Source organism: Orycteropus afer, unplaced genomic scaffold (genome assembly GCF_000298275.1).
Source record: "Orycteropus afer afer isolate SDZICR_OR568_19922 unplaced genomic scaffold, OryAfe1.0 scaffold00045, whole genome shotgun sequence".
Lineage (NCBI taxonomy): Eukaryota > Metazoa > Chordata > Mammalia > Tubulidentata > Orycteropodidae > Orycteropus > Orycteropus afer.
Window position 1 is genome coordinate 3,776,291 of NW_006921632.1, and position 23,090 is coordinate 3,799,380.

Here is a 23,090-nt window from a genome sequence, read left to right on the forward strand (position 1 = left end):
TACTTCTGTCCTCTTTCGAGACTGGTTGTCCCTTCCTTCTGTGTTTCATTAACTTCAGTAATTTCAAGGTATTTAGTTCCTTTGAAGGGAAGGCTCCATTGTGGTTCCAAATGCCAAACTGCTTTTCAACTGGCAAAGGATGGAAAAGAACAGCCACCTTTTATGGTTTTAAACTGATTTTATTATACCTTGTTCCATAAAAAGCAGCAGCAATATCAGCAAGAATAGTTTTAACTCTAATAGGTGATTATTCTACATGAGGATGTATTAACTTTCTTAAGCCATAATTATAATGTCAAAAAATAATGTTGATAATAATAATGATAATTTACACAAAGCAATATTGTATAGGTTTTTAATATATACTTTGCATATGTTACCATATTTAGTTCTTATTAACCCCTAAGATGGTTATATATTATTCCAGTTTTCAAAATGGAGTCAAAAACTGTCCTAAGGCATTGACTGCTAACCAGAAGGCTGGCAGTTCAAACCCACCAGCCACTCCTTGGAAGGAAGATTGAGCAATCTACTTCCATAGAGATACCACCTCAGAAACCCAAGGAGGGGTTGCTGTGAGTTGAAACTGACTCGATGGCAGTGAGTTTTTTTTTGAGAGTTTTTAGCTTTAGTTTTTGTGCCACATTGCCTACCTATGTTTTGAACTCCAGCTATTAAGAAATACCCATGTTTTGTGAAACATGTCTTGTTATTTCTTAATCTTGATACATTGACTAGTCTGTTGCCTCACTCTAAATGTGCTTCCATTCCTTGACTCCTTTCAGATATCATACTCACCCTTAATTTTTTTATAAGAGCTCCATTACAGTTAATCACACTATGAAATCATTGCTTGTTTGTATTTTTTGTTCTTCTTTGAACTATTATTTTTTCAAATACAGTCAACATATGTTATCTAACTATGTTCTGAGTGACTGCCACAAAACATGGCCCATATATTTTGGATAATTGTGTTATTAAATTAGAATCCATATAATGTGAATATTGGAGGACAATAGACATTTCACTGCCATCTTTTTTTGTATCATTTTAGGTATAAAATTTCTTAAATGGCCTTGAGGAACCATAGTACCGTCACTGAGTTCATCCTCCTCGGGCTGTCTGCTGACCCCAAGATCGAGGCTCTGCTCTTCATGCTCTTCCTGGGTATTTATCTTCTAACTGTGATGGGGAACTTGATGCTGCTGCTGGTCATCAGGGTTGATTCTCACCTCCACACACCCATGTACTTCTTCTTGAGTCACCTCTCTTTTGTTGATGTCTGCTTCTCTTCAGTCACTGTGCCCAAGATGCTGGAGAACCTGCTGTCTCAGAAGAAAACCATCTCAGCAAGGGGTTGCCTGGCTCAGACATTCTTTATATTTTTCAGTGGAGGGACTGAAAGTTGTCTGCTCTCAGCAATGGCCTATGACCGCTATGCAGCCATCTGCCACCCTCTGTTCTATTGCCAGGTGATGAGTAAACAGCGGTGTGTGGAGCTTGTATTGGGCTCATGGAGCTTAGGCTTTCTGGATGCACTCATCAATGTCCTTCTAGCTGTGAAAATGGACTTCTGTGATGCCTTTATCATCCCACACTACAGCTGTGAGTTGCCCTCCATCTTACATCTGTCTTGCTCTGATATCTCCACTAACTTCATTGTCATGTTCTGCTCCACCATTCCACATGCACTTATAACTCTCCTTTCAGTCTTTTTCTCCTATGCCTACATCATCTTCACCATTCTAAGTATCACCTCCACCTCTGGCAGAAGCAAGGCCTTCTCCACTTGCTCCTCCCACCTCACTGCAGTGATCCTCTTCTATGGGTCAGCTTTGCTCCGCTATCTCATGCCAACCTCAGGCTCACCTCAGGAGCTGATCTTCTCTGTGCAGTATGGTGTGATCATTCCCATGCTGAACCCCCTCATCTACAGCCTGAAGAACAAAGAGGTGAAATCAGTTGTGAGAAGAACACTAGGAAAGTATTTACAAAGTTTTCTGTGAAGAATACAGAAAGAGGATGACGAGGAATCCAGATAGAAATATTTCTAGCAAGATATTAAGGAGAATTTTCTTGACTGCTCATTCATAAAATCAAATGTAGCAAAATAAATCAGAAATATCTGAGAAAGAAACACAGACCTATTATAAAGTTGATCATTCTGGTCAATCCCACACATAGTCAAAAGAATGGATTAAACAGTCATGTCAAAACAAAAGTTTTTTACAAGCATTTTCACCAATTATTCTGTCAAATATGTGTCTGTTGTGTGTTTGTATGTGTTTGTGTGTGTATGTGTATGAAGATAGGTTTATTGTAAATTATCTATCATTAATAGTTAAGTTGTTTGGTTAAGTTAGGGACAGGTGCTGAAAGCCATCATTTTTCTAAATATAAAAGTGCCTGAATCTTTGGGGGGTGTGAAGATCATGATAATTTCATAGGGCTTAGGGTAATGAGTTCTGGATATAGTTATAGTAAGAGAAATGAATGAATCATCCTGATAGGAAAATGTTCCCAAATATTTGCTGTTACATGGAACTTAATCCAGGAACTAAGGCTTTGGAGAAGTGTATTCCTAGCATCGTTGACTTGGTTGTACTAATTTCCCAGTTTTAAGTGGGCCCACAGCCTCAGGAAGAAGTATACTCTTAGCAAAACAGGGCAGAAAAGAACAGAGAAACCAGAGCAATGCAGAACTTGAGTGGATCTCAGGTAATCACTAGCCCAGTGACTATCTGGGTCTGCAGCTGAAGGACAGAAGTTCTTTTCAGAAATTTTCCATAATGCTCAAAGGTAGGACTTGGGATGAAAGGAATGTGTGCGAAAGTTTCCAAGGTAAGCAGATACATGTTAAGTTCTGGGCAGAACTGTAAAACAGGGCATGCGTAGTGCCTTCAGCCTTCCATTTGTGAATCCTTCTCAATCCTTGATGCTCCTGCTTTTAAGTGCCCTGTGCCACCCCATTTCCTTACATTTTCTCAGGTGCCCAGATGAAAAAATTAAACCTGTTTCTGAAGAGAGGATTCCAAGTATTAGTGACCCTACAGGATGGAGTAGATTTGCCCTGTAGGGTTTCCAAGGTTGTGATATTTATGGAAGCAGACTCCCACATCTTCCTTCTGCAAAGCAGCTGGTAGGTTCAAACCACCATCATTTCAGTTAACAGTAGCGCACTTAACCAGGGCTCCTTTATTTGGTAGCCAATTATCCATGAACAATTTACAGAATGTTCTTTATCCTAAGTACGCGTTTCTGTAATAATACATTCATTGCTATTTTATCATCAAAATATTTCCAAATTTCTTATCAGAGAGAATCATTTGAGTCCCTTCAATATTTTGGAATATTTTTCTCTTGCCTTTTGGAGAATATGAAAGATTACTAGTAAATTGATTCAAAGGTATTTCACCTTAAAATCATAATTTTTAAATGCTTTTCAGTAAGTAAGCTGTCTTTACTGTAGGAATCATCATGCATATATTTTTTTAAAACTGTTGCTTCCATTTTTGCTACTTTTTAAATTTATATTTGTCTATATATTACCACATAAAAATTTTGGATCATTTTGCACCTGGTCAATATTCATTTCTTGAATAATAATGTATTGCTCTGTTGACAGTAAGTGTGACTGTATGGCATAGATACAGTAAAGTATGGCATTTCTTGTTCCTTTTCAACTACCTTTTCACTATATTCAAAACAAAAAATTAACTAGGTCATGTAGTACTCACTAACATTAGTCAATATCTGCTATTTTTAAAGAAATTAAATTTAAATTATCAAAAGTTTATATATAGAGAAAAGATATGTCAATTTTCCCTGTCTTCATGGATTCTTGTGTTTATGAGGAATTTCCTTGGTGCTTCCTTCAGGGAAGGAAGTCACCCAAAGCTCTCCCACAAGGAGGGGAGTAAATTGCAAATGTATTGCTATTTCCTACAAGGGCTAAGGCTCTTCTCATTCTTGTTGTTGTTGTTGTTGTTATGTGCCGTCAAGTCATATCTGACTCATAGCCCTTGGGTTTCTGAGGCAGTATCACTACAGAAGTAGATTGCCTTCCAAGGAGTGGCTGGTGGGTTTGAACTGCCAGCCTTCTGGTTAGCAGTCAAGTGCCATAGGCACTACGTTACCAGAGCTCCTAAAATTTCTTTTATGTACCTTTAATTATGTGCCAGTGTAATGATTCCAGTGGTGGATCTCCTGTACACCTGGGAGTAAGCCAATGGGATAAGTGTCTGGCCACAGTTTTTGGCAGTTCTATTTAAAATAGGGAAATGTAACATCTATTCCACTATTAGTCCTATTATCAATTATAGCCCAAAAGGAAAAAATTCCCATTTGACATTATTTTGTTTCTTCTATGCTTAATAAAAGTCATACAACATGGATAAAATTTGATATGAAGATTATTTTCATAAATTATATTATTAGTACTTATTATGTTAATTAAAGCCCTTTGTAAACATCAGTTTTAATTATTTATTACTCTATTAAAACATATATTCCAAAGTGTACTTAGCAGTTTTCCATGATTGGAAATATTTTCATTATTCACTATTAAAATTTAATTCCTCTAATATTTTGGAATATAGTTCAAGGTAGCATTTTCAGTTTTTAAAATAACACAGTAACAAGATATCCCAGTACAAGGAGATTTTTGGTCTTTATAATTAGTCTGAGAATATAAATTATTGGATCAGTACATACAGTGTCTGTCAAGCCTTTTGATATCTATTGACAGATTATTTTGCAAAGAGTTTTTTTAATCATCACTTTACTGTGATGCCAGCAATGCATGCTTTCCCTTTGTAACCTGCATTAGATATACTGCTTTGAAAACACAGACATGTCAATCAAATGTTTGCAAGAGATGCAAACACACAATTCACAAAAAGAGAAATAGAATTGTCCAATAAATGCACAAAAAGTATTCTTTAAACCAAAACAAACAAACAAATGGAAAACCAAGCAAAACAAACCCACTTCTGTCAAACTGATTCTAACTTATAGTGACTCTATAGAGCAGAGTAGAACTGCCCCATATGGTTTCCAAGACTGTAAATCTTTAGGGAAGAAGACTCCGCATAATTCTCCCACAGAACTGCAGGTGGGTTCAAACTGGCAAGCTTTTGGTTAGCAGATTAGAGCTTTAACTACTCCATCTCTAAGTTTCTTTAGTATTTAATCTAAAAAACAAAACAAAATAGAAAGAATTCACTGCCATTGAGTCAATTCTGACTCATAGTGACCCCAATGGTTTTCTGAGGCAGAAAGTCTTTACGGAAGTAGATTGTTCAGTCTTCCTTCCACGGAATGGCTGGTGGGTTTGAACTGCCAACCTTCTGGTTAGCAATCATTATGCCACCAGAGCTCCTCAGTATTTAATCTGTTGTTGTTGTTATATGCCTTGGAGTTGGACCCGACTCATAGCGATCCCTGCTTGGGTTTCCAAGGCAGTATCACTACGGAAGTAGATTGCCCAACCTTCCTTCCGAGGATGGCTGGTGGGTTTGAACCGCCAGCCTTCTGGTTAGCAGTCAAGTGCCTTAGGCGCTACGCTACCAGAGCTCCTAGTCTAGTGAATTTAAATATAAGGTAAAATGTAATATAGTTTTTGATCAACCAATTTTAAAGATTAAGTATACTGTTGTTGTTGTTATTTGCCATCGAGTCGGCCCCGACTCATAGCGACCCTTTCTTGGGTTTCCGAGGCAGTATCACTACGGAAGTAGGAATGCCCAACCTTCCTTCCGAGGAGTGGCTGGTGGGTTTGAACCGCCAGCCTTCTGGTTAGCAGTCAAGTGCCTTAGGCACTATGCTACCAGAGCTCCTTTAAGTATACTAGTATACTAGTAGTAGTCAAATTTAGTGAGAATCTAAAGAGAGAAGCATAACTATAAGCTTCAGGCAAAAGAATACACTGATTCAACATTTCTGGATATTATGTGATAGTGTGTATCAAGAGCTTTCATGAAGTTCATATGCTTTACCCTAGCATCACTAGGTTAAAAAAAGGATTCAGATATTCCATCAAATTTTAGATACAAAACTATTTATTAGAGAATTATTCATGATAACAAGGGAAACTGTGTACTCTTTACTTTGTTTAACAGTTTGATTAACTAGTTTAAGGTAAACCCATATTATTGAATACCATAATCCATATTTAGAAATCACATTTAGAACAGCATTTAGCTTAAAGAAAATATACATATTAAAATGCTAATTTAAAAAGATATGAAACTAAATTTTGATTTAATCCACCGTTTATCAAACTTTAATGTGCATATGAAATATCTGGGAAAGTGATTGAATACAGATCCAAATTCAATAAATCTGGCATGAGACCTATGAGTGTGTATTGATAATAAGTTCCCCAAGGATGTTAATTATGGTTGTCCATAAACTATCCTTTGAGTATCAAGGTTAATATGGTTGTTAAGATTGTGTGTCCCTTGGCTGGGCCTTGGCTTTGAGTGGCTTGGCAGCTGAATGTATTTATTCCCCTTAATAAGATTATAGTCACTTCCATGGTGGAATTAGCTGTGAGCAGCTGAGTAGTTGCCTTCTCAGTGTGGTCTGCTTCCAGTACATATGGAGAAGCTTTGGGAAAGGTCTCAAGCTTTCTAGAATGTCTGGATCCTGCATTTGGTACACTCTTCATCTCCAGTTCCTACACTTGAACCAGGGGTCTTCAGAGCTGCCTACTGATCTTGGGATTGTGCTATTTTGCTTGTCAACCTTAGGTTCATCAACCTCAGCAGCCAGCAGCTGCCTGAGTTAGGAGATAGTTCCAGCTTCAGTGGTCCTGGAACAAGAGGCAGAACTAAAGCCCAAGGATGAGGGACCTTCACCCAGCCCCTAGAGATGGCACTCTGAATTTGGACTTTTAGCCTCCTAAACTGAAAAAGAATGAATTACTGTTTGTTAAGCTATCCATTTGTGGTATTTCTGTTATGGCAGCACTAGGAACTGAGACAGTTATAATCAATTTTGAGAAAAAATTAAGTAGATTTGTAGATTAAAGATAGATAGATGTTGTTGTTGTTAAGTGCCGTCAAGTCATTTCTGACTCATAGCAACCCCATGCACAGCAGAACGAAACACTGCCCGATCCCGCGCCAGCCCCACAATCCCTGCTTTACTTGAGCCCATCATTGCAGCCACCGTGTCAATCTATCTCGTTGAAGGCCTCCCCCTCTTTCGTTGACCCTCCACCCTACCAAGCATGACATCCTTCTCCAGGGAATGGTCCCTTCTTACATACAACATGACCAAAATAGGTGAGACGAAGTCTGGCCATTCCTACTCTCATTACTGCTGTTCAACACTGTACTGGAATTTAAGCCAAAACAATTAGACAAGGAAAAGAAAAAAAAATATCCAAATTGAGAAGGAAGAAGTAAAACTGTTCCTTTTCACAGGTGACCTGATGCTGTTTGTAGAAGACCCCAAAGAATCCACAAGAAAACTGATAGAGCTAACAAATAAAATCAGTAAAGTAGCAGGAATCAAAATCAACAGATAAAAATAGAAAGATAGGTAGAGAGAGGGATAGATACACAGATAGGCAGAAAAAAAGGCTTAAAGGATAATACCTAAATACCAGAGTATTCTCTAAATGTGATAAATAAAGAGGACTTTTAATTTTCTCACTCATTTGTTTCTTTTACTTGAGCCAGTGTTACTGTTGTTTTAACATCTCTTTAACTTATTTTCATAGGTACTCAATATAGAAACACAGAGAATTCTCTTAAAAGAATAAATAGTAAAAATAACACATAATACTATCCATCCAAACATAACTACTTTTAATATTTTGTATATATTTTTGTATACAGGTATACATATATATACAAATTTATATATATATATATATACATACACACACATACATATATACATACATATACATAGATATATATGTATTTATATAAACATGTGTACATGATTTATATACATTATTAGATTTTATATGCTGTATAATATGTAAATATATGTACATAAATATATGTATACACACACACACACACACATATATATATACATATATATATATATATATATATATATAAAACCCATGGAAGCTTGTGTTGTTGTTGTTATGTGTCGTCAAGTCGGACACGACTCATAGCGACCCCTCCTTGGGTTTCCGAGGCAGCATCACTATGGAAGTAGATTGCCCAAACTTCTTTCTGAGGAGTGGCTGGGCTGGTGGGTTTGAACCACCAGCCTTCTGGTTAGCAGTCAAGTGCCTTAGACACTATGCTACCAGAGCTCCTTGGAAGCAGCAGACAAGAAATCAAACAATGTATTGCATTGGGCAAATCTACTGCAAAAGACTTCTTTAAAGTACTAAATAGCAAAGATGTCACTTTAAGGGCAAAAGAACTGATTCAATGGCATATAACAATAACAATAATATTATATTGTATGCATATACCACATTTTGTTTATCCATTCTTCTATTTATGGATATTTAGGATGTTTCTACCATTTGGCTATTGTGAAAAGTGTTGTAAAGAACATTGGTGTACAAGTATCTATTTGTGTTTCTTCTTCCAATGCTATTGGATATATACCTAGGATTGGAATGCAGATCATATGAAAAATCTATGTTTAACTTTTAGGGACCATCAAAATGTTTTCCACAATGGCTATGCAATTTACAATCTCACTAGGTATTGATGAGCATTCCAATTTAGCCACATCCTTGACAACACATGTTCTTAATTGTTTTTGAAGTTTTAGCCATCCTGGTGGGTGTGAAGTTGATATCTCATTGTGGTTTTGATGTGCATTTCCCTTGTGACTAATGAAAGGAGCCCTGGCTACAAAATGGTTAATTGTTCAACTGCTAACCAAAAGGTTAGCAGTTGGAACCCATCAGCTCCTCCAGGGGAGCATAGACTTGGCAATCTGCTTGCTATAAAGATTTCATCTCAATAAACCATATAGGGCAGTTCTACTCTGTTCTGTAGGGTTGCTATGAGTCTGAATCAACTTGATGGCACACAACAATAACAACATGAAATGACTAATGATATTGAGCAACACTTTACATCCTTGTTGGTCATTTGTATATCTTTAGATATTTGTCTATTCAAGTCCTTTCACATTTTTAGATTTTTTTAAAAAATCTTTTGTTATTAAGTTATGAGGTCTTTATATATTCTGGATATGAAACCCTCATCTGATATATAATGTCCAGCTGAATCTAAAAGCATATTAAAACTATTATACACTATGTTCAACTGGGATTCATTCCAGGATGCAAATGTGGTTTAACATTAAAAAATCAATTAAATGTAATACATCACATTAATAGAACAAATAAATGATTATTTCAATAAATGCAGGAAGGCATTTTATAGAATCTCACCCCTTTCATGACAAAAGCACTCAACAAACTAGGGATAGAAATTAAATTCATCAATCTGATAAAAGGATATTTACGAAAAACCCCAGCTAACGTTATGCTCAGTGAAGAAAGTCTGAGCGCTTTCTCCCATAAGATCAAAACAAGGCAAAATTTCCTACTGTCATTACTACTGTTCAACACTGTACTGGAATTTAAGCCAAAGCAATTAGACAAGGAAAAGAACAAAAAAAATATCCAAATTGAGAAGGAAGAAGTAAAACTGTTCCTTTTCACAGGTGACTTGATGCTGTTTATAGAAGACCCCAAAGAATCCACAAGAAAACTGATAGAGCTAACAAATAAAATCAGTAAAGTAGCAGGAATCAAAATCAACAGATAAAAATAGGTAGGAGTTTTATACATTAGGAATGAACAATCTAAAAGGGAAATTAAGGAAACAACAATTTTTTTAAAATAAATCTAAAAGAATAAAACATATAGGAATAAATTTAAGCAAGGAAATGAAAGACTTGAACACTGAAAACTATAAAACATTACTGAAATAGATTAAAGAAGACCTAAATAAGTGGAAGGACATTCTATGTTCATGTATTTGAACATGTAATATTGCTAAAATATCAATAATATTCAAAGCAATCTATGGATTTAATTCAATACCCATCAAAATCCAACAGTCTTCTCTGCAGAAATGGGAAAGCCAATCCTCAAATGTGTATGGATCTACAAGGGTACTGAATAGCCAAAGCAACCTTGAAAAGAACAGAGTAGTAAGACTTACATTTCCTACTCCCTCTCAGTGTTCATGAGGCACTATAATATTATGATAATGTGGGAGTCTCTCTTCATGCTTTTGCCTTCTTCTCTACCATGGTAAATTAATGTTGTTACTTAGTTCAAGGCTAATGGTAGCAGCAGTTCTTATGGCCTGCCTTCAGTTATAGCAAAACTATGTACGCCACCAAGGGTGGGCCTTTCTCTACTTTCTGGCCTATTTTCTCTACTCACAGCCACACTGCCTTGGATCTGTACTTAGTCATATTTTTGTGCTTCTTTTCCAGGAGTAGCTTGCCTCTTCTGCTGTTGATGGAGAATTCTGGGACCAGACTATTTTCTGTACTTCTCTGGGGCCAAAGCCAAGGGCCATCAAGTTGATTCCAACTCATAGCAACCCCCATTGAGTTTCCAAAGCTGTAAATCTTTATGGAAGTAGATTGTCTCAGAGAACAATGTGGAACAAAACTCAAAATCATTAAAAAAAAAGGGGGGGGGACCAGGTTTGCTGGTCTGATAGAGTCTTATGGAGCCACTGAAACTATGGTCCCTAGCTGCCATTCAGATCTGGAATTGAACCCACTCTTGTGGCTTCCAGCCAAACAAAAGACAGGCATATGAGCTGAACATTTACATTAGCTACCTACACTCTTTGGAGAGAACAATCATGGGAGAATAGAAGGGCTGTGTATGCACAGGGAGACAGTTCAGGGGGCCAGAGTATGTGGAGGGAAAGACACAAGGAAGAGGTAGCTATGGGAAGGAAGTGGGAGGGGAGCTGTTGCACTGTGGTAAATTGCAGTCAATGTCACGAGACAAAGTGTATGTGAACTGGTGTGTGTTGTGTTGTTGTTAGGTGCCGTCAAGTCATTTCCAATTCATAGCGACCCCATGAACAGCAGAACAAAACACTGCCTGTTCCTGTACCAGCTCCATGATCCTTGCTATACTTGTTGCAGTCACTGTGTCAATCCATCTCGTCGAAGGACTTCCCCTCTTTCATCGACCCTCCACTTTACCAAACATGACATCCTTCTCCAGGGAATACTCCCCTCTGACAACATGACCAAAGTAGGTGAGACGAAGTCTGGCCATCCTCACTTCCAAGGAGCATCTCAGCTGCACTTCCTCCAGGACAGATCTGTTAGTTCTTTTGGCAGTCCATGGTACCTTCAGCATTCTTTACCAGCACCACAACTCAAAAGCATCAACTCTTCTTCGGTCTTCCTTATTCATTGTCCAGCTCTCACATGCATATGAGGTGATTGGAAATATCATGGCTTGTGTCAGGTGCACCTTAGTCCTCAAGGAGATTTCCTTGCTCCTCAGCACTTGAAACAGTTCCTTCACAGCCAACCGGCCCAGTGCTACACATCGTCTAATGTTCTGACTGCTGCTTCCATTGGCCTTGATTGTAGAACCAAGCAACATGAATTCTTTGACAACCTCAAACTTTTCTCCATTTATTGTGATGCTCCTTATTGGTCCAGTTGTGAGGATTTTTGTCTTTTTTATATTGAGATGTAATCCACACTGCAGATGGTATTCCTCAATCTTTATCAGTAAATGCCTCAAGTTATCCTCACTTTCAGCAAGCAAAGTTGTATCATCAGTGTATTTCCAGTTGTTAATGATTCTTCCTCCAATCCTGATGCCACATTTTTCTTCATATAGTCCAGCTTCTCAGATTATTTGCTTAGCATATAGATTGAATAAGTATGGGGAAAGGATACAACACTGACACACTCCCTTCCTGATTTTAAACCATTCTGTGTCCCCTTGTTCCATTCAAATGACAACCTCCTGGTCAAGGTACAGGTTCCTCATGAGTACAATCAAGTGTTCGGGAATTCCCATTCTTCTCAATGTTATCCATAATTTGTCATGATCCACACAATCAAATGCCTTTGCATAGTCAAGAAAGCACAAGTAAATATCTTTCTGGTATTCTTTGCCTTGAGCCAAGATCCATCTGACAGCAGCTATGATATCCCTTGTTCCACGTCCTCTTCTGAATCCAGCTTGCACCTCTGGAAGTTCTCTGTCAATACACTGCTGCAACCGTTTTTGAATTATTTTCAATAAGATCTTACTTGCGTGAGATATTAATGATATTGTTTGATAATTTCCACATTCTGTGGGATCACCTTTCTTTGGAATGGGTACAAATATGCATCTCTTCCAGTCAGTTGGCCAGGTAGCTGTCTTCCAAATCTCTTGGCATAACCGAGTGAGTGCCTCAAGTGCAGCATCCGTTTGTTGAAACATTTCAATGGTTATTCCGTCAATTCCCAGAGCCTTTTTCTTTGCCAATTCTTTCATTGCAGCTTTGACTTCCTCCTTCGGTACCATTGGTTCTAGACCATATGCCACCTCCTGAAATGGATGAAGATTGACCAGTTCTTTTTGATACAGTGACTCGGTGTATTCCTTCCATCTTCTTTTGATGTTCCCTGCATCATTCAATGTTTTGCCCTTAGAATCTTTCAATATTGCAACTTGAGACTGAAATATTTTCTTCAATTCTTTCAGCTTGAGAAATGCTGAGCGTGTTCTTCCCTTTTGATTTTCTAACTCCAGGTCTTTGCACATTTTATTATAGTAATTTGCTTTGTCTTCTTGAGCTGCTCTTTGAAATCTTCAGTTCAATTCTTTTATCTTGTCATTTCTTCCATTTGTTTTAGCTACTTTCCACTCAGGGGCAAGTTTAAGAGTCTCTTCTGTCATCTGTTTTGTCTTCTTCTTCTTTTTTTCTCCCACTGACTCATCGAATGGGAGGTACACTATTTTACCACTGGTCAGCCATACCTACTACCACCTACCACCCAATACCTCACTCAATGGGTAAGTGTCAGCACCCACTCCTGCACCACTAGATCAAAGGCAGATAGTGGACAACACCTGCTCATACAACCCACAGCTTCTTTTCATTACCAAAAACACAGACACTTGCCCTTCATACCGGTTACTCCACCCACCCAGACACAGGTGGGGAGTGTTCCAGTGCTGCTAAACTAGCAATCAAAGAAGCATGCTCACTCTTCTCACCTGGATATTTCAAAACAAAACAAAACAAATCAGGGTGAAACAAACCAACATATAATGAAAAAACAAATACAGCAACTCCAAATGCTTGGAGACAACAGACAACTTCAAATCAAATAGAGAAACAAGACAATATGACTCAAGCAAGTCACCAGAATAAATAACTAGGGAACCTCACAGAAGATGAATAGATAATAAAATCACCTGATAAAGAATTCAAAACATATGTAGAGAGATAGACTTCCAAAAGCCCGAGGAAATTACAACAAAATCAATGAAAATACAGATAATTCCCTCGAAGAATTCAGGAAAATAATGCAAGAGCAAATTGATTAAATAAATATAAACTTAGAAAATCATACAAACACTGCAATAAGAAATCCAGAAGATTAACTCTAAAAATATGAAGTTAGATAACACATTGGAAGGATAGAAGAGTAGAATCAAATTGATTGAAGAATGTGTCAGATAACTAGAAGACAAACCCCTTGACATCAATTTGTATGAAGAAAATTCAGAATGAAGAAAGCTTAAGAATTATGTGAGACACTATCAAGAGGAAAAAATTACATGTGATTAGAATTCAAAAACAAAGAAGGCAAAAAAACAAAAAACAAAAACAGAGAAAATTACCAAAGACTTGCTAGCAGAAAACTCCCCTAGCATTATGAAAGATGGAAAGATATGTGTCCAAGAAGCTCAATGAGCCCTATGCAGGATAGATCCTGAAAGGAAGTTATCAAGACATATCATAATCCAAATTTGCAGAACAAAATACAAAGAAAAACTCTTGAGAGAAGCTCAGGAAAAACAAAATGTTACTACAATGGACAAGAAATAAGACTAAGTTCTAGTTTCCCAACAGAAAGCATGCAAGTGAGAAGACAATGGGATGACATAAAAAACAATGAAATAAAAAATATTGGCCAACAAGAAATATATACCCAGTAAAACTGCCTTCAAATGTGATGACAAAATTAAGATGTTTCCAGATAAACAAAAATTAAGGTTATTTGTGCAAACAAGACCAATCTTGTAGGAAATGCTAAAGGGAACCCACAACAGAAGATAACAACCTAAGATTGAGACACATGACAACATCACCCAGAAACCAACACAGAAAAAGAATCTTCAAAACTAAAATAAGCTTGTTGTTGTTGTTGTTGTTGTTTGCCATCGAGTTGGCCCAGACTCATAGCGACCCCTCCTTGGGTTTCCGAGGCAGTATCACTACGGAAGTAGATTGCCCAACCTTCCTTCCGAGGAGTGGCTGGTGGGTTTGAACCGCCAGCCTTCTGGTTAGCAGTCAAGTGCCTTAGCCACTATGCTACCAGAGCTCCTTACAAGACTGAAAATAGACAATCAGACATGTCAATATGTAAATGACAAAGACTACAAAGCAAAAAAAGAGAATCAAAGGTATAATTACAAAGCTTTCAAATGGAGAGGAAATCAAGATGATATCAAGATAGAACAGATTGTTTCAAAGTTAAGAAGATAAAAATTAATTACTGGGTAACCACAAAGGAAATTAATACACTTTCCAACCAAAATAACCCAAAAGAAAATCGTAAATACTTAGTAAGCCCAAAATGTGGTGGCTTCTGTGTTGCTATGAGGCTGGAGGCAATGCTACTGGTATTTCAAATACCTGAATGATGACCCATGTTGGACAGGTTTCAGTGAAGCTTCCATAATAAGAAAGACTGGGAAGAAGGATGGAGGCATCCAGTCCTGAAGAAACGCCAAGTGAAAACTTAATGAATAGCAGTGAAATATTGTCATATATTACTGAAAAACTTTATGAATAACCTTGAAACATTGATGATATAGTGCCAGAATGTGAGCTCTTCAGGTTGAAAGGCTCTCAAAACATGACTGAAGAAGAGTTGCCTCTTCAAAGTAGAGTTGACCTTAATGAAGTGGATGGAGTAAAACTTTCAGGATCTCCATTTTCTGATGTGGCAAAATGGGAAGAAACAGCTGCAAACATCCATTAATAATTGGAATATGGAGATAGAGGCTTTTCTTCACTCAGACAGCTGGTAGCTGTTGAGGCTGCCAAGCCCAAGGTTGACAAGTAAAATGGCACAGTCTTGATGTTACAAAACCACACAGCAGGCCATTAATTCAAGTCCATTGTAAGTCCCAAGGTCAGGAAAGCATGGCAGGCTGCTGAACAATGACATGGCTACATGCAGGGTCCAAGCATGCCATAAGCTAGAGACCATTACCAAAGCGGCTACTTATATATGGGAAGCAGACCACATACCCAAAGGCAGCTACTCAGCTGCTGTTCAGGAGTTCCCATTCTTCTCAACCTTATCCATAATTTGTTATAATCCACACAGTTGAAGGTCTTTCCGTAGTCAATAAAACACAAGCAAACATCTTTCTGGTATTCTTTGCTTTCAGCCAAGATCCATCTGACATCAGCAATGATATACCTCATTCCATATCCTCTTCAAATCCAGCTTGCATTTCTGGAAGTTCCCTGTCAGTATGCTGCTGCAACTGTTTTTGATTATCTTCAGCAAAATTTTACTTGTATGTGATATTAATGATATTGTTCAATAATTTCCACATTCTATTGGATCACCTTTCTTTGAAATGGGAACAAATATAGATCTCTTCCAGTCAGCTGGTCAGGTAGCTGTCTTCCAAATTTCTTGTCATAGACAAGTAAGTGCCTCCAGCATTGCATCTGTTTGTTGAAACATCTCAATGGTATTCCATCAATTCCTTGAGCCTTGTTTTTTTTTTTTTTTTTTTTTTCCCAATTCCTGCAGTGCAGCTTTGACTTCCTCCTTCAATATTATTGGCTCTTGATCATATGCCACCTCCTGAAATAATTGAACATCACCCAATTCTTTTTGTATAGTGACTGTGTATTCTTTCCATCTTCTTTTGAACCTTCCTGTGTCATTCAATATGTTGCCCATAGAATCTTTCAATGTTCCAACTTAAGGCTTGAATTTTTTCTTCAGTTCTTTCAGCTTGAGAGATGTTAAGTGTGTTCTTCCTTTTTGGTTTTTTAACTCCATGTCTTTGCACATTTCATTATAATAATTGACTTTTTCTTCTCAAGCTGCTGTTTGAAATCTTCTGTTCACCTTTTGCATTTTTTTCATTTCTTCCATTTGCTTTAGCTACTCTCCATTCAAAGGCAAGTTTCAGAGTCTCTTCTGACATCTATTTTGGGCTTTCCTTCCTTTCCTGTCTTTTTAATGACCTTTTGTTTTCTTCATGTGTTTTGGTTACTTCATGCTGCTCTAACAGAAAATACCACAAATGGGATAGCTTTAACAGATAGGAGTTTATTCTCCTACAGTTTCAGAGGCTAAAAGTCTGAGTTATGAGTGCCAGGCTCTAGGAGCTGGGTGAATGCCTCTCAACTATGGGCTTCAGCTCTGCCTCTTGCTCTCAGCCCACTGAAGCTGGAATCTTTCTTCACTTAGGCACCTATTGGCTACTGAGGATGACAAACCCAAGGCTGACAAATAAAAAGGCACAGTCTCAATATTACCAAACCACACTGCAGGCCATTGATTCAAGTCCATTAAGAGTCCCAAGATCAGTGGACAACATGGCAGGCTGCTGAACGATGACATGGCTACATGCAGGGTTCAAGCATGCCAAAAGTTAGAGACCATTCCCAAAGCTTCTCCTCATTATGGGAAGCAGACCACATCCCTAAAGCAGCTACTCAGCTGCTCATGGCACATTCGACCATGGAATTGATCGCCAGTCTCATCATGGGAAATAACTACCATCAGCTGCCCAGCTACTCAAAACCACAAGTTGACACAAATCTTAGCTAACACATTATGTGTGATGTTGATGTCATTCCACCACTTGTGTGGTTTTCAATCACTGGTGTTCAATGCATCAAATCTATTCAACATATGGTTTATAAATTCAGATGATAAATAATAAGGTTATATTTTGGTTCTTGTGGACTTGTTTTAAATTTCTTCACTTCAAGTTGAACTTGCATATGAGCAATTAATGGTCTGTTTCACAGTCAATTCCTGGCTGAAGATATTGAGCTTCTCCCTTGCCTTTTTCCACAGACTTAATCTATCTGGTTCTTGTGTCTTCCACCTGACAAAGTCCATATGTATAGCTACCTTTTATGTTGTTGAAAAAAGGTGTTTTCAATGAGTAAGTCATTGGTCTTGCAAAATTCTGTCATGCAATCTCCAGCATCATTTCTGTCACCGTGGTTGTTATGTTTGTGTGTCAACTTGAGAGAATAAGTAAGAGAATAAACTCAGGTTTTTAGGCCATCCCATTTGTGGTATATTCTTGTCAGAGCATCACTAGGTAACCAGAACAGAATATGGTACCAGGAGTGGAGTCCTTCCTCAAAGGGACCCGGCCTCCCCTTCATTCAAGGGATTATGGGTCTGTAAACTGACTCAAGTCTGGGGATTGATTGAGAGGCCATGACTCTATATTCTGGCAATTCAATCTAGGCTGCTGTTCACATGACCTAGAATTCTTCTGTCTATACAGATCAAGTAAATATTCAGTAGGTTTGCCATGTATTTCACTAGTAGGAACACCATGAGCAAGTGGCCAATGTCATAATTCCACATGAGTCAGACTATTCTGATTACTATTCTGACTCTACTGTCCATTATGGTAACCACACCCACCCTGCCTTTGTCAATTAACTGCTGCCACTTGGCCCCTACTACCATGGGGTCCAATCATCCCCATCGTAGTTAAATGCCTTAGTTCAATTAGGGCAGTTTCCACTGTCAAATCCAGCTTACATAAAATAGCAATCACAGCAGTCTTCAAGGATGCTGGAGCTCCTTTTCAAATTTATTCCTCACCATACTGGTGAAAGGCTTGTCTTCTGGACTCTCCATTTCTGGCTCTAGGGGTCTAATCTGATAAATCCATTCTAATAGGCCAATTTCCCTAAGCCTCTGGATACCTTCTTCTACATTATACCAAGGCGGGTCTGGTATCTCAACTTGACTTAAGGTAGGCCACCACACAATCCATGCTTCAGTAAGCCAACCAAATAAACTATTAGATCCTTTCCTAACCTCTCAAGCTGAAACACTGAATGAAGAATCCGTACTAAGTGGGCCTAAATCAATAAACTCAGACTGATCCAATGTTACCTTCCTTGCATTATTATCCCACACCCTCAGTAGCCATTCCTATACATATTCTCCAGATTTCTGTCTGTACATGTTAGCAAAATCAAGTAGGTCTTTTTGGGTGTAGCATACCACCTCCTCAGTCACACTTTGTATTTCACCTTTTGGGGCTCACTTGGACTTAACTTTAGTTATAGGTCTACCAGCAACAATGGGTGGTTGGGGCAGTTCCTGAGAACATTCAGCAATGTCTTCCATGGCCTCTGCCTCAGGCAATGACCCTGCAGGAACAGTTGGGTCAATCCAATTCATAATGCTATCCATCTGTCAGTGAACAGGAGTATACTCTAGATGGAAGATAGATTCAGCTGAGGGAGCTCTGGTAGCATAGTGCTTAAGGTACTTGACTGCTAACCAGGAGGCTGGAGGTTCAAACCCACCAGCCACTCCTCGGAAGGAAGGTTGGGCAATCCTACTTCTGTAGTGATACTGCCTCGGAAACCCAAGGAGGGGTCGCTATGAGTCGGGGCCGACTCGACGGCACATAACAACAACAACAACAACAATCTTGCACAGGCACCGGTGATACAAAATACCTGCAATCCTTACAGAAACAATAGAAGACAGACACAGAGTAATCCCTCACAGACACCCAGACACTATGGGAGAGAGATCCAGTAGATCTACTGTCTCAGGACCATGGTACTGGGGGACACCAGACTCAGTTGACACAACAAAACACATAAAAGTTTTGTTCCACATCCTATATTGGTGAGTAGCGACTGGGGTCTTAAAAGCTTTCAAGCAGCCCTCTAAGATGCAGCTAACAGTTTCCCAGTGTTGGAAGTAGAGTTAGAAAAAACAAAACAAAACAACAACAACTACAAAAAAGGGCATTTGGAAGCAATCAGCCATAGGACACAATGGTCCATGAGACCAAAAGAACTAGATGGTGCCTGGCTACCAATGCCAACCACTGAGGAAAGGATCAAATCTGGAGATCCTGGATAAAGTGGGAGGAAAAACATGGAACAAAATCCAAAAACTCAATAATGACCAGAATTACTGGTCAGATGGAGTCTGATGAGACCCTCAATACTATGGTCCTGGAATACATTCTGTACCTCAAATAAAACTCACTCCCAGGGGCTGGCTTTCAGCCCAATAGTTAAAAAGATGTACACACAAACCACCCAACCCAGGATGACACATCTACATACTCTATGGTAATACATCCCTTAGAGCAATAGACCATGGGGCACCAGAGGGGCAACATTCACACTGAGGAAATGCAGGACAAACAGGAGTGCATAACTATAAGGGGCACAGGGGGAGGGTTATCGGGAAGGGAGGGGAGGAGACTGAGTTAGGGTTGGGCATGGTAAACGGGGAGTGAAACTAAATGTACATATAACATTGAATGTAAAACAAACTCTTAAAATAAAAATAAATAAATAAAAATAAAAATACTGTGTCCAATTTATAGAAAGAGAAGTGTTCTGTGAAGGTAAAAGCAAAATGATGGCAGGAACTGAATCAGATAAATAAATACCCAATCTGGTTTTCATTCCAGGGATTTCAGTTGAAAGCCTGATACTCTTTAATGACTTCCTTTAGCCTAGGACAAGTACTGGTAGCATAGTGGCTAAAGCACTTGACTGCTAACCAGAAGGATGGCGGTTCAAACCCACCAACCACTCCTTGGAAGGAAGGTTGGGCAATCCTACTTTCATAGTAATACTGCCTCAGAAACCCAAGGAGGGGTCGCTATGAGTCGGGGCCGACTCGACGGCACATAACAACAACAACAACAGGACATGCACTAGGTGGACATTTAAATTTAAACCCCAGCATAAATTGAAATCTCAAATGCACTCTTCAGGAGACCATAACATCACTGGTTCTGAGTAGAAAGGAAAACATTATCTCATAACTTCAAATCAGCTCTTTAAATTTCAGGTACTAATGGCTCTGGAGACAAAGCTGGTGTCTCACCTTAGGTCAAAGAAAGCAAAGCAGAGCTTGAAGATTCTGTTATCTATGAAGGATTAGAAAGGGTATTTAGAGTTTTTTGGAAAACCAAGAGAGAAGGGTCTCATTTGTGAGATATCAACCGCCTGATGAAAAGCCTTTATAAGTGGCCATTGGAACAAAGTGAGTTTGTGAAAGAAGTTTTAAAAAGTGCAATTTTCTATTAAATAAAGTTAATAATCTGTACTTCTTGTACTGGACACTTTCACTTAATCACTGTGAATTAGACAATTATAAATTATAGATTATACGAATCAGAAGAAATATAAAAATGGATTTGTGTTTTTATGGGTAAAATGAATTGTATGAGATTGATGAAGTGGCCTTGGAACAAGCAAACCGCTGACCCATGAACAGTGACTAATTGCTTGACAGCTGAAAGACAAGGATGGTTCAGGATTCGCTTGCAATAAAACCAAAACCAGATAATTTGTCCAGGGCACATAGTCTGCACTCTAAAAAGAAAGGACACACTGATGAGATCACCTAATTTAACTGTTAAAATATAAATCCCTATATAGTGAATGAAGACTATGTGAGAAAATGAGGTGTCTAGAGCCACAAGACTCCTTGCAGCCTCTCACACTGAAGATCCCACACTATGCTGTACTTAACATCAAAGTTGGAAATTTTATGAGTTAGATCTGCCTCAATTTTTGACTCTCTCTCTGTAGGACTTTTACTTCTTTATAAAGTCTTCTATGGCCACCGAGTGGGAACTCTTTGTCTTGCTCCTCATCAACCCCAATCTATGACTTTTCTCTCCCATATATCAAGGACTTTATAATCTTATCAAATTTATGTTTTTAAGTCAACAGCAGAGTTAATTAAAAATAATGATAGACTAATGATGCAAATGATTTCAGTAAATGCAAAATCTAAGGCAAATAAATTGAGAATGAGAAAAATGAATCTGTATGTTCATAAAAAATATTGTAGATAGATTAAGGTGATTATTTTAATAACTTAAATAAGTTGAACTCTCCTTCCTATAAAAACTTTGTGCTATTTTTTAATGCAATTGTTATTTAGTTTGTAGCATCAGACACTGTGAAGAGTCGGGCATATTCCTTGCTCTAAACTCACCCAATGCTTTGTTGCATGCAACTTTTTCCCAATTCTCTACCATCTTCTGTCCTTACTGGAGCACCTGATATGTTGTAAACACTTTTCCAAAGTTCTTCTCACAGCTGCCTTCACCTCCTTGTTCTTCAGGCTGTAGATGAGGGGATTCAGCATGGGAGTGATCACACTGTACTGCACAGAGAAGATCAGCTCCACTAGGGACCCTGAGTTTGGCATAAGGTGACGCAGCACAGCTGAACCATAGAAAAGTGTCACTGCAGTGAGGTGGGAGGAGCAGGTGGAGAAGGCCTTGCTCCTGCCTGAGGTGGAGCTCATTCTCAGGATGGTGGAGATAATGCGTGCATAGGATAAGAAGACCAAGAGGAAGGTTCCCAGTGCATGCAAGAATGCGGAACAGAGCAAGACAATGATGTTCCTGGAGATATCAGAGCAGGACAGAGGGAGGATAGAGGGCATCTCACAGCTGAAATGGTGAATGATTTGGGCCTCACAGAATACCAAGTCCATAGCCAGGAGGATATTGATGAATGCATCCAGAAAGCCCAGTCCCCAAGAACCCCAAACAAGCAACATATACAACTGTTTGCTCATGATCTGTCCATAGAGCAGAGGGTGGCAGATGGCAGCATAGCGGTCATAGGCCATCACTGACAGCAAGCAGGCTTCTGTCCCTGCGGTGACATATAGAAAGAAGACCTGAGCCAGACAACCTCTTACTGAGATTGTTTTCTTCTGGGACAAGAAATTCTCTAGCACCTTGGGCACAGTGACAGAAGAGAAGCAAAGATCCAGGAAAGAAAGGTGACTGAGGAAGAAGTACATGGGGGTGTGGAGGTGGGAATCAGCCCCAATCACCAGCAGCATCATGAGGTTCCCCGTCAGGGTCAGGAGGTAAATCCCCAGGAAGAGCACAAAGAGCAGAGCCTGGACATGGGGGTTCAGGGGGTTCATGGACAGCCCAAGAAGGATGAACTCAGTGACGGTGCTGTGGTTCCTCCAGGCCATTTACAAAGGCTGTTCCCTAAAAATGATATTAAAAAGCATGACAGATAAGATTCTACTATGCCTCAAGTAATTTTCTTCTTGCCCTGATTCTTTTTTGTCATCATTATTCAGTAAAAAGCTTTAGTTTCTACCATGGCTTAAACTTTGTGTCTGTTCCTTGGGACATAAAAATGAATGACATCTGGTCTCTGCTCTTAAAATGGTTCCAGTTCATTGAAGGACAGGAAGATAAGACCAGAGGGATATCTACAGACAATAGCACCTCTGGTAATGAGTTTTAAATTGCTGAATGATCTCTCTCAGTTGGTGATGGGGAATTTGATGACTGATAGAAGCTGCTCATTGGGTCATCCAGGGTATGTGTCATACGTGCCATACCTTAGATACTCCTCTGAATAGTGTATTATAGAACAGTGTGTTTGAGGCAAATAGAGCCCAAAATATGACTTAGAGAGGGATCATTAATAAAATCACTTTGTGAAGATATGAATAAAACTTTTAAGAAAACATATGACTGCTCTAAAAATCATGTATTGGAGGCGTTTAGTTTGTATGAATGTGTGTTCCAAAGTTCATGCTTGAGAAAAAGCAAGTCATGTTTGGTGAAACATGGTAGTTCTAAAAAGCTGATGCCCAGGGCATGA

At 38.7% G+C, this 23,090-nt stretch overlaps 2 protein-coding genes across 2 annotated transcripts; one reads left to right on the top strand and one right to left on the bottom strand.

Annotated features, from left to right (window-relative positions):
* Positions 1-1,070: 1,070 nt before the first annotated feature.
* LOC103194541 (olfactory receptor 8S1-like) lies at positions 1,071-2,006 on the top strand. The gene has a single exon (XM_007937959.1). It carries the CDS (start codon positions 1,071-1,073, stop codon positions 2,004-2,006), a length of 936 nt encoding a protein of 311 aa, XP_007936150.1.
* A 19,471-nt stretch (positions 2,007-21,477) lies between these two features.
* On the bottom strand, positions 21,478-22,446 carry LOC103194542 (olfactory receptor 8S1-like). Its single transcript, XM_007937960.1, has one exon. The coding sequence runs from the start codon at positions 22,444-22,446 to the stop codon at positions 21,478-21,480; it is 969 nt and encodes a 322-aa protein (XP_007936151.1).
* Positions 22,447-23,090: the final 644 nt, after the last annotated feature.

Bases quoted from the DNA above. Each gene is read 5' to 3' on its own strand.
- LOC103194541 (XM_007937959.1), top strand. From the start codon at position 1,071: ATGGCCTTGAGGAACCATAGTACCGTCACTGAGTTCATCCTCCTCGGG.
- LOC103194542 (XM_007937960.1), bottom strand. From the start codon at position 22,446: ATGGCCTGGAGGAACCACAGCACCGTCACTGAGTTCATCCTTCTTGGG.